At 43.0% G+C, this 12,497-nt stretch overlaps 1 protein-coding gene across 6 annotated transcripts in view; it reads right to left on the bottom strand.

Annotated features, from left to right (window-relative positions):
- plekhm3 (pleckstrin homology domain containing, family M, member 3) overlaps positions 1–12,497 on the bottom strand; it is a 183,779-nt gene that overhangs the window by 107,483 nt on the left and 63,799 nt on the right. For 5 of the 6 annotated variants that reach the window (XM_069933879.1, XM_069933878.1, XM_069933877.1 and 2 more), the window contains one exon: positions 9,424–9,569. In XM_069933879.1, the coding sequence (XP_069789980.1) occupies positions 9,424–9,569 (146 nt within the window). Of the gene's footprint in view, positions 1–1,277; positions 1,625–9,423; positions 9,570–12,497 lie in introns of those variants that run through there. The other variant, XM_069933883.1, reaches the window with a different exon arrangement.

Here is a 12,497-nt window from a genome sequence, read left to right as displayed (position 1 = left end):
TGATTCATTCAGGAATCGGATGGCAATGGGGAAGAAGCTGCCCTTGTGCTTGTCTTGAGGCTCCTGTACCTTTTTTCCCGATGGTAGCAGAGTGAAGAGGGCATGGCCTGGGTGGTGGTGGGGGGACTTTGAGAATAGAGGCTGCTTTTTTTAAGACACCGCCTCATGTGAATGTCCTCGATGGAGTGAAGTCCAGTGCCTGTGATGTCGAAGGCCGAGTTAACGACCCTCTGGAGTTTATTCTTGTCCTAAGATGGGAGAGTACATGGCACAGGCTGCAAGATCCAATAAGGTGGCAAGGAGTGATGGAATCCTCAAGGCACTTGGTGAGGCATGACCTCAAGAAGGCCGTTCGTATCATCAGAGCCCTCTAATCACCCGCACTTCTCGCTGCTGCCTTCAGGCAGGAAGTACAGAAGCTTGGGTGCAAGAACTGCTTCCCCCCCACCCCATTAACCATCAAGCTTTTGAACCGCACTGCATTACCCTCAACAGATCATGACTTCAAGACCACCAAAGATCTGTCTTTATGCCTCTCTCAGTTATGACCAATAGCATATATTTATTCTTCCTTTTATAAACTGTATTTTTTTCTTCTTCAATGTTAGGTGTGTGAGTTTTATGTATTTTTTTTTAACTTTAGAGATACAGCACAGTAACAGGCCCTTCCAGCCCACAAGACCATGCCACCCAAACACAATTAGCCAACAAAATACAAATATTTTTGGAGGGCAGGAGGAAACAAGAGCACCCAGAGGGAGCACACATGGTCACAGGGAGAACGTATAAACTCATTACAGACAGTGCTGGTTTAGAACACTGCAATAGTGTTGCGCTAACCGCTACGATGATCATACCTCCCCCCACACCCCAGTGGGGAAGTTGCCTTTAATTTCATCTTGTGGATATGATACTAAACGCTTCACCTGTTCATGTCAAGTTTCCTTTGTCGCCCCCATCCCTCTTTCCTCTGACGTTTACAGAACTGTATGGCTAACATGTTACTGGAACCTAGTGCTATGTACAAACACAGCAGCCCTATTGGTAAAGCAAGATGACCCTCAGGGTTAAAGGACAATATGTTAGTGTCAAAATCAGAATACCAACCACAGCCAAGTCTTATTCCTTGTAATAAGTCAGAGGTATCTAAAGGAATTTGGCCCAGAAGTAAGAAGTAACATATTTTGTAGTCAGTCCTTACAATGACCCAAGGATTACAGTTGCTGGGAAATAACATTTTACAGAACTGAACTGAACACAATATTCAAGGCGAGGTCTCAGATGTATTTCAGATGTATCAAAATAAAATGTTGTTTTAAATTTTCTTTGAACAATTTCAGTGGTCTTTAATATGATCATACTCCAGAGGTTGGTGGAGAAGCTGTCCTCGCTGGGACCCAACACCCCTCTCCCTAACTTGAATCTGGACTTCCTAATGGAAAGGCTGCAGTCTGTCCGGGTCGGTCACGTGGAGCAGTGGCGCACCTTGGGGCTGTGTGCTCAGCCCACTCCTGTTCATGCTACCGACCCACGACGGCATCATCAGATCCTGCTCCAACAGTGTCAGCAAGTTTGCAGATGACGCGATGGTGGTCGGCCCCATCAGCAACAAGGATGAGTCGCACTATAGAAAGAAGGTGGAAAATCTCAAAAATGGTGCGAGAGAAACAACCTGAGTCTCAATATGAGCAATGCTTCAGGAGGACCAGAGACCACCACCCTCCACTCCACATCACGAGCTCAGTAGTGAAGAGTGGAGAGCACCAAGTTCCTTGTTGTTCACTTAACTAGTGATCTAACCTGGACACAAAACATCCCTTGTTTAAATTCTCACAACAGCGACTGAACTTCCTGAGAAGACTAAAGCGGGCAAGGCTACCATCATGTCAATTATCTACAGGAGCTCTATCGAGAGCATCCTGGCCGGCTGCATCACACTGTAGTACAGTTGAACAGTGCCAGATTGGCGGTCAATCCCCAGTCCTCCTGATGTGATTTACCAGGAAGGTTGTCTAAAGAAGGTTTGCAAAATCAGTGGGACCCCTTCCACCCCAATGCAGCATTTTTCAGCTAATGCAAGATACAAGAGTATCAGAGCCAGCAGCACCAGGCTGAGGAACAGCCTCTTCCCACGGGCAGAAAGAATGCTGAATGACTGATGAAACTACTCATACAAACCTTCCATACTCAACTATTCATTTATCAATAAATATTTATTTTAATATCTGTAGATACTATGTATTGTGCATGTCTCGTTTGTCTGTATGTGTATAACGTCTCTATGGGTGTTTGCAGTGTGCTGCACCAAGGGCCAGAGAACACTGTTTCATTGGGTTGTACAATCAGATGACAAATACACGCAAACTTTGTTTTTGTTCCCAGGACATAGCAGTTAGCGCAATGCCTTTACTGTGCCAGTGATCTAGACTGGGGTTTGAATCCCGAGCTGTTTGTAAGGAGTTTGCGAACTCTCCCCATGTTTGCGTTGTTTTTCCCTAGGGGCTCCAGTTTGAAACATACCGGGGGTGTAGGTTAATTGGGTGTAAACTGGCTGGCACGGACTCCTGGGACAAAATAGCCTGTTAATGTGTGTATGTCTAAATATTTTTTTTAATTTAAAAAATCAGGTAAATAGGAAATGGAAGACTGATAAATGGACAGTCAAGGTTCATCCTATGAGGAATTGTCCCCTTTTGCTGATCCACGACTGCATCGCCTGATCCAGCTCCAGGAGAGTCATCAAGTTTGCAGATGACACAACAGTGGTTGGCCCCATTAGCAACAACGAAGAGTTGCACGACAGAGACAAGGTGGAAAATGGCGTGATATGGTGAGAGAATAAAACCGGAAGCTCAACATGGACGAGACGAAGGAGATGATTGTGGTGTTCAGAAGGACCAGGGTCGACCTCCCTCCACTACATATCAATAGCTCGGTCGGTAGTGGAGAGAGTAGAGGGCACCAAGTTCCTGAGAGTCCACTGGAGAAGTGGCTTATCCTGGAGACAAAGCAGCTCCTCGCTTGTCAGGAAGGCGCAACAGTGACTGCAATTCCTGACACCTGTGTGAGTCACCTTTCATAACTGAGGGGACGATTCCAAACTTGCCCAACCATGAGGTTGTGAGCTTGAGTTCCATTCTCAGTTTGGTCACAACATTTTGGGAGGTGTGTAGCGGCCCACGGCCTGCGCCGACACAGGAAATGTCCGTTGAATGCGGCAACCGGCAAAGTATTATGTGGGTTGAAACGCCCGTTTCCATAGGCTGCCGGCAGAGCAGTGAAACTGGCCAATCACTGCTGGTGGATCGGAGGGGGACCAATCGGGTCTGCGCCAAAAATGGCGGTACCTATTAATCAGCAGCAGCCATGAGGGACTGCAGACTCTGGGAAGATCACGCACCATCTGAAAGGGAGAAGCGGAGGAGACGACCGTGGGGATGGTGACCACGGCGGCGGACCAGTACGAGGTCTCTGTGGCTGAGGGCCCAGGGGGTGCGGTAGGCTGCTGGTGACTCGAGGAGAGGATCCCGCAGAGGCTGCGAGCTGCTGGAGACTGACTTGAACTAGCTGGAGAGGTACCAGGAATCGGAACTAGGATGTGAGGAGGTGCTGAGGGTGCTGGAGGGTCCCTGACCAGTTTTGGATTTGGAACTCGGGTTGCCAATGGTTTGAATCTGTGTGGCTGCGGGGGCTGTGGAAATGCTGGGGGCGAATTTATGGACACGGTGACTCTGGGGGGCGACTCTCTTTTGCTTCTTTCTCTCTGACTGGAAGAGGCGCTTAGGCAATTCCTGCTGGTGGCGAATCTGTCTGCCTTGCAGCAGGCAAAAAGGAATTTCATGTAAATACATTTTATTACTATGATAATAAATTGAATCTTGAAACAACATGTTACTTTGTGGCACCACAAATGTCCAAGTGTATTTATTCATGACTTTCTTCATCTTCTTATCAGCCTCACCATCACATCTCACCGATATGATCTCAACTAAAAAATAGCTGTGGGAGCTGATGGCATTCTGGATAAAATCCGAAAACCTGGGAGGTGAAAGAGATTCAGTCACAAATTTCGAACCTCAGCGTCCAGATCTGAGCTGACATAATACGTGGGGATCTCAGAGACGCTAATCATGGCCATCTTCAAGAAAGAATATGTCTGGCTATGGAATTGAAAGAGGGGTCTCCCTGGTATCTGGGAAAGGGAGAGTAATTGTTGGGATTCTTTGGAACGACTTACTCCCAACAGCAGATTTGATAAAAGGGTCCTGGGCCGAAATGTTGGCAATATCTTTTCTCCCAGTGATCCAGCAGGTTGCTTCAGGTTCCAGCATCTGGGATCTCCTGAATCACGGCATGGATTCCACATTCCATGGTGAATCTGACTTCCATTGGACAAGAACGTAGAACACGACAACACAGTACAGACCCTTCAGTCCACAATGTTGTACCGACCCCATTCATTCAGGTGCCTTGCAGTTTGGCGTGGGCGATCACGTCTCTCCATCCATCACGATCTCTGACCCTCCGAAGTGTAGTTGTTGCCTCCCCCTGTTCTCCTTTGGTGAAGTCTCCATCTTTGAGCTGAGACCATAATCGATGTTGAGTTCATGATTACACAAGGGGAAAAATTTTGAAGTGGTTTCCCGTTGCCTTCATCAGTTGCAGTGTCCATACTGGATGGGTCACCCTGGCCATTGAACAGCAGATTCATCTGTCCAGCGTCTTTAGTTTCACAAGACCACAAGATAAAGGAGCAGAAGTAGGCCACGAGGCCCATCGAATCTGTTCCGTGACTCTACACTAAGCTGAACGATGCCCACACTTAGTTCCAATTTCCAGCCTTTCCACCACATCCTTTGATACCCTGACTAATTAGATACTTATCAATTTCCTGTTTAAATTCTGTCAGTGATCTGGCTTCCACTGCTTTGTGCAGCAGATCCACGATCCTCTGACTAAAGAAATTCTTCCTCCTCTCTGATTTAATTGGATCATTTCTAATTTTAAGACTATGACCCCTTGTCCTCGATTCAACCATCAAGGGAAACATCTTACCCGTATCTACTCTGTCAAAACCATTCAATATTCGAAATGTCTCTATAAGCTCCCCCCTCCTATACTCCAACGAATATAACCCAAGAGCTGCCAAACGTTCCTCATATTTTAGCCCTTGGATTCCAGGAATCAACCATAAATTCCAATTTATAGAATCCGCTTGTAAAACCATCTGAAACCCATGGCTTCACGTGACCCTGATTGGGAGGCTAAACAGGTCCTCAGGCGGCCTGAGGGCTATCGGATGATAGGAGTGCCTTACACCTCCTTTTGCTGAGCAATTGCACAGCACCAACACCGACAAATATGTGCCAACCTATACATACCTAAAAAAATCCTCATCTGTGTGTCTGTCTAAGAGTCTCTTAAATTGCCCTAATGTCCTAGCCTCCACCACCATTCCTTGCAAGGTATTCCAGGCCCCCACAGCTCTCTGGGTAAAAAATAACTTACCCCTGATATCTCCCCTAAACTTTCCTCCCTTCACTCTGTACACTTCACTTTGCTACTCCCGCCCTGGGAAAAAGGCGCTGGCTTTGTCTATGCCTCTCATAATCTTGTAGACCTCCTGCAAGTCCCCTCTTAACCTTCTATGGTCCAAAGAGAAAAGTCCCAACTCTGCTAAGCTTGCTTCACCTTCTCCTGTGACAGAGTATATAAGAGGTGTTTGGGAGATAAATTGGGAAAGGTTTGTTAGAGCAGGTCACACATAAATACTTTAAAACACAGAATTTTTGCAGGTGTTTCGCAGAGTGCTCACAGGCTCATGATGGAGTGCTATTTGCAAGGGGCAACAATGTAGCAACGTACAGCAGCAGCTCTGTCTAGAAAACAGTTTGCTGCCTGGAAGATGATGTGATCTTTGCAGGCAGAGGCAGAACAGCTTTGCTTTCAGAGTGGGAGGGAGTGAGAGAGAGGAGATACACAGATTTCAGTTCCAGAGGGACAAGCTGGCAAGCTTTGGAAGACGGCCTGGTCAAAGGAGAGGACTGGCTGTCTGGTGCTTCTCTTGGAATAGGAGAAACAGAAAGGAACTCTGTGGTGACCTGAAAGAAAGAGGTTATCATCTGGAGAACCCTGAAAGGGAGCAAGTTTCATCAGCAAGACACTGGAGTGGCTGTCCTGGAATAATAAAACTCTCTCTGAAAACCAACAACACCCCTCCTAAGTGGTAACCATTTACTTGTTAAGTACCAAAGCCTGGTGAACTTTGTTAATGCTAACTTCTGTGCACAGTACAAGAATTGCCTGCAACCAGTGAGATTGGACTGTGAACCAAAGAACTTTTCTAAACTTAAACACACATTACACACATGTGCAGCTAGAATTAGAGGGGGGGTTAAATAGGTTAAGTAAGTCAATAGAGATAAGTTAAAGTGTGATTCTGTTTTCATGTTCAAAGATAATTAAAAGCAACTTTTGTTTAAGTAACCCTTTGTCGTGGTGCATGTCTATTGCTGCTGGGTTTTGGGGTCCTCTGGAGTCGTAAAACTCCAAAAACCCAAATGCCACCACCAGCTTATATTGGCCTCCAAGCCAATGGGAGCCGCTGTGGAACACTCACCTCAAATCTGGCTGTCCACAGAATTTAAATGTCATCTTCTATTTGCCTCACAATGAATGCAAGCCACAATCCTAACCAACGAGTCCACAACAGAGCCAATCTCATTTAAGGCTGGTGTCAAACAATACATTGTTATTGTACAAGCACCTTTCTCAATCTTTCATCCCTGAATAGTGCCCCTCACCACCTTCCAATAACTTGCCTTGGAGATATGAACACAAGGCAGGAAGCCATAGGTCTAGGTTTGCCAATGGCTCGGTTATGCACCACTAAACTCCATGTTGATGTAAACATTATACTGCAAAATGCTTGGATTTGAACGGACAAGACTGTGGCAGGTGGATTTCAAAGTGTAAGATCAATCACTGTCAGCCAGACAAATAGGGAGGGACTTCATACACTAAAGAAGCGCTCAGTCCCATCCCAACTGGGAAAAGTCAAGAGAACACCTGAGCACAGGTTGCCCATAAAACCCTGATCTATGTTTTATACCTTTGTTGGGAGTGTTGTGAATGTTGTGTGTAACATGGTTAGTTAAGTTCTAAACATTGAGGGTGTGGGTGGGGGGTAGGGTGGTGGGGTGTGGAGAGGGAGGGGGACGAAAGGAGCTTGAACTCTGCAGAAAACTTTGCATGAAACCAATAATTGTAAACTGTAGTTAATGCTGATGCTGTTAACATTGACACTGGTAATGTTGATAACTGTTTAAGTTTGGAAAATTATAAATAAAATATTCCAAAATAAAAGAGCGGCTCAGACCCTAAACGTTGATTACATCTCTTTACTTCCTTTTTTTTTAAACTTTATTTAAGATTTTTATAACATGAATAAAATAAAAAGTTACAGTAAAAAGATTAAACATAAGATAATAAAAATTACAATATTACATCGGCAGACTAAATAAACTAAACCCCCCCCAAATTAGTACACAACATTAATGACCTAGCTTAAAGTTAGTCCAACCCCCCCAAAATAATGAGTGAAAGAGTGAAGAGTTAATAAAATGAACAATAATTATATATTAAAAAAACCCTTACACAAAAAAAAGATAAAACATAACAAATAAAGATACTAACATCAAAAAAAAAGGAAAAAAAATTATCAATACCAAAATATCAAACTTAAAAACATATTTAAATCAAACTTAATTGCATATATTTAGCAAACGGAGTCCACTTCAACCTATAAAAAGACATCCTATCCTGAATTGAAAAAGATATCCTTTCCATAGTCAAACAGAACTTCATCTCCAAATACCACCTATCTAAAGTCAATATATTTCTATCTTTCCAAGTAAGAGCTATACATTTCTTGGCCACAGCTAAAGCTAAATAGATAAAAGAAATCTGATAATCTTGTAGGCCCAAATCAATTAATGATTGCATATTCCCTAATAAAAATATACCAGGATCTAATACAAGACAAATATTATATAAACTATTAAATATAGATTGAATACCCTTCCAAAACTGTTGCAATCGATCACAAAACCAAACAGTATGCAAAAAAGTATTAGCCGTCTGGTCACAACAAAAACAGCAATCCGACTTACTAAGACCAAACTTTTTTAGTTTCTCCGGTGTTAAATATAACTGATGTATAAAATTGTAATTAATCATCACTAATCTAGCATTAACCAATTTCCTAATACTATTCTGACAAATTTCCATCCAAGCTTCTTCAGCTATTATAAAACCTAAATCTTTTTCCCATTTCAACTTATCCTTATCCCAATCTTTTTTACTATCAATTTCTTGTAAAATACAATACAAATCAGATATATATCCCTTTTGTGGTATTGAAAGTACATATTCCTCAAAATTAGAATCAGGCAATAAAATCATATGTCGACCACATATCTGTTTTACAAAAGATCTTAATTGATAATACACAAATACAGAGTTTCCACTAATACTGAATTTCCTTTGTAATTCATCAAAAGAACAAAAACATCCCTCAGAAAATCAATCGGATAAATTTTTTATTCCCTTCCTTTCCCACTGTTTCAAAGTAATATTGGAGACTGTAAAAGGAACAAGTTGATTGTTATATAATGGCAATCGTCCAGACCATTTATTTTTGAGCCCCAATTTATTAAGTTTACTTGTCCATAAGTTTAATAAATGCTTCAATATTGGGACATCATAAGTTCGTAATAAATTTTTATTCCATCGAAACAAAAACTCATGAGAAAATTTTTCTGAAATAACCGCCATTTCTATCTTTGCCCAACTGGGCGGATCATCCATATTCATTAATGCACTAAGAAATTTAAATTGAGCTGCTTCATAATAATGTTGAAAATTCAGTAATCTTAAACCTCCAGATTGAAAATCCCACATCAGCTTTCTCATCGCTACCCTCGGAAATTTTCCCTTCCATAAAAAGTCTCTAATTGCTTTATATAAATCCTTAAAAAAACTTTTATTTAAAAAACAAGGAATTGATTGAAACAAATATTGTATTCGGGGAAAAATATTCATTTTTATAGTATTAATCCTCCCTAACATCTCTTTACTTCCAATGGATTGTGCGTGACCTGCTGAATTCCTGCAGCATTTTTGTGTTTTTACTTGGGAAGGACCGTTAAATGGTGAAAAATTAGAAATAACGAAGGGGATGTAGACAATGATATGGGGTGAAGAAGAGTGATTTAAATTTCATGAGAAAGGCACACAAAAGAATTTTAAAAAATCATAAATGGCGCACCAACTTTTATAACAAGAGGATCAGAATACAAGGTGGTAGAAGTCACACCTCAGTTGGTTTCGACCTTTGCAAGAGGTGATAAGGGGGCAACGCACCTTGTGTTTGGTGGTGTCCCAGTTGTGAACCAGTCGAGCAGGGATCAGAAAGAGATCGTCCACGTGACACGCTTGGCAATAGTACCAGCCGCTGTAGGCGCACACTTTGGCAATCCCGTAGGACAAACCCACTGGCTTCCGGCATCCTATTAAAAAGAAACCATGCATTAAAACGGAGTACGCCACTGCTGTATATTATTTTTAATATTTAAAAAAAACATTTGTAAATGTTAAGATACAGCACAGTATAACAGACCCTTCTGGCCTTTGAGCTTGCACTATCCACATAAGCCCATGTAACCAATTAACCCTCTATCCCGTTCTTTTTCGGAATGTGGGAGGAAACCACGCAGACAGGGTGAGAACATGCAAAGTTCTTAGTCGGATTCGAACACCAGTCGCTGGCACTTTCAGAGCATTGCATTCATCGCCACTCGAAGTGTGCCACCCCTACCTCACAAAAGAAAATATTGTATTAAATAGTAGTAGACCAGGGAAGATCTTTGGGGGGAGAGAGAAAAAGAGAATCCAGATTACCGATGGTTGATTTTCCAATTCTTGATATTGTAAGTCAATGGTTCTCAGCCTTTTCCTTCCCACTCACGTCCCACTTTAAGTAATCCCTAGGCCATGATTGCTTTGTGATTAGTAAGGGATTGCTTATGGTGGGATGTGGGTGGGAAGAACAAGGTTGAGACCCACTGGTGTAAGTGATGGATGTTGCTGATGAGGAGACTTCCAATTTGGAATATCTGATGCCAGCATCACGTACCAAGTTTGGAATTCAGTCTGAGGTATTCAAACGAATTGCTTGACCAGACCCAAAATTCAGACTGATGCATCTGCTAACTGCCAAACCTTTAGAGTACAGATGGAGTCGAACTAAGCCATGGGTGACCAACCTTTTAATTTTGACATGAAGCACGGTAACGGGCCATTTCAGTCCACGAGTACGAACTGTGGGGCGGCACGGATTCATGGGCTGAAATGGCTTTTTACTGTGCTGTATGCCTACAAAAAAAATTAAAAGGTTGGCCACCTCTGATCTAAGTTATGAATGGTCTTGTGCAAATTAAGCTTCTGTTGCCCATGCTCAGTTGATATTAGAGCCCAATTTGGATACCAATTCTAAAAGATGTCACCCAACGACCTCTGATGTTTGCAGCAATGAGATCTGGGGTGCAATTTCATTAGCACTTCACTTGCTCACAGGACAAGTGTCGATAGTATCTCTGGTGGTGTTTCATTATCAGCATGGCCGAATGTTTGAACAGCAATTTTTAAGAACAAGACTGAAAGAGCCCATGCGAAGATTAACATCAGTGCAACGTGGCTGAGCTAAAGAGGGTTCAGAAAAAATACTTCATATTATTTAATATGTATGAGAGGCAAGGACAGTAAATGCAAGCAGGCTTTTTTCCACTGAGCTTAGACAAGAACTGGAGGACATGGGTTAAGGGTGAAAGGTTTAAAGGGAACATTAGAGAGGATTTCTCGTAGAGAGTGGAAGAGTTGCCTGCTGTAGTGGTGAATGCGGGCTCGATTTCAAAATTTAAGAAAAATTTGGAGAGGTGCATGGATGGGAGAGCTCTGATCTCGATGTTGCTCAATGGGGCCTGGCAGATTAATAGTTCAGCATGAACTAGATGGGCTGAAGGGCCTGTTTCTGAGGCCAGGGCCAATTATTCACTGATTTTTTTTTTCTGTCCTTAAGAGATCAAACTAACTAACATGCTGCCCAGGCTACACACAGCATGGACTCTTGGACGAAGGAAACTATTACATAAATCTAGCTGCTCCCAATACCATAACCCAATGCTCTTCCTGTGACACTCACAGATTCATACTTTCCAGCGCGAAGCCAAGATTGGGGTTATACAGCTGATCTCTCACTCTTTTCAACTCTGCCAATAGCATGGAAGCAGGCCATTCAGCCCAATAACCCATGCTTATCCATGCTAGTCCGCCTTGCTAGTATTGAGCCTTGCACATAGCTGTACCTGCCCAAATATCTTTTAAATGTTGTCTCGATAGCACCCTCTGCAGGTGAAAGGAGCTGCAATTCATTTCATCGCTTTCATCACCCTGGAGTTTTTAAATGCCTTCTCTCTCCGCAGATGCTGAGTGCCTGCTGCATTTTTTGTTTTTTTTTAACCTAAACTGTGGAGTTTGAGGAAGGAGGGGAAAGAATGCTGAAGTTCTAAACACTTCTTCATCGTCAGTGAGCTCTGCAGGTAACTGCAGAAGGCAAAAAAAGTGGGATCTCCACTATAACACCCTCAGTAGCATAACCATCATTCCAATGAAGCGAGGGTTATGGCCAGTTTATAGGGACTAGAGCTGATTTTTACCCCAAACCTGGCATTACAGCCTTTGGGAAAGCAACAAAGAACATTGATGAGGCGCCACGGGAAGCAAGCACTCTAGAACAAATATTTGTGCAGCCACCGCTGATTCAGATGGAAACAAGACTCCAAGGCACCTTTTTCTGTCTTGCTGTCAGTTGCATCTCAAGTGCTTACCACACACCTGGATGGGATAGATGAACAATGCATGCACAGCATCACTAGCCAGTATCGTAAGGGATGACTGAACGTCCAAGAATAAACCCACCTCCAAGACAGCTTCCCCAATGCAAACAAAATATGCAAGGTAAAAATACACGGGCCGACCGTTGTCACAGTAACTACACAAAAAGACTAGGCCTCTATAAATAAAGTGACATGTTGGCTTACAAAGCATAACTGGAAATAAATGTGAGGACTATTTAACTATTTAATAGACAGACACTTTCGTCGGCAGCAAGGCAGAAGATCTCAGGTTCAAGACCAGAGCAGCACTGTTCACAGCTGTGCTAACAAATCGTGTCACTGCACAATGGCCTCAGACCCCACCTAATTTTATCCTTTCATAGTCTGGTGACAGCAAAAGCAAAACACATAGCTGCACCTCATATTTCTGATTGCTATTCAGGCCGCTGTTAAATGGTTGAAGACAGAGCTGTGTTGAACTGCGCTCACCTTCATGGTCAAACAGCCTGGCAAATCTCACTCAAGACCATTAGCTGCAGTGTT

This window comes from Narcine bancroftii, chromosome 4, assembly GCF_036971445.1.
Source record: "Narcine bancroftii isolate sNarBan1 chromosome 4, sNarBan1.hap1, whole genome shotgun sequence".
Lineage (NCBI taxonomy): Eukaryota > Metazoa > Chordata > Chondrichthyes > Torpediniformes > Narcinidae > Narcine > Narcine bancroftii.
Note: the sequence above shows the minus strand (reverse complement) of the source record. Positions and strands in the feature narration are given on the sequence as shown.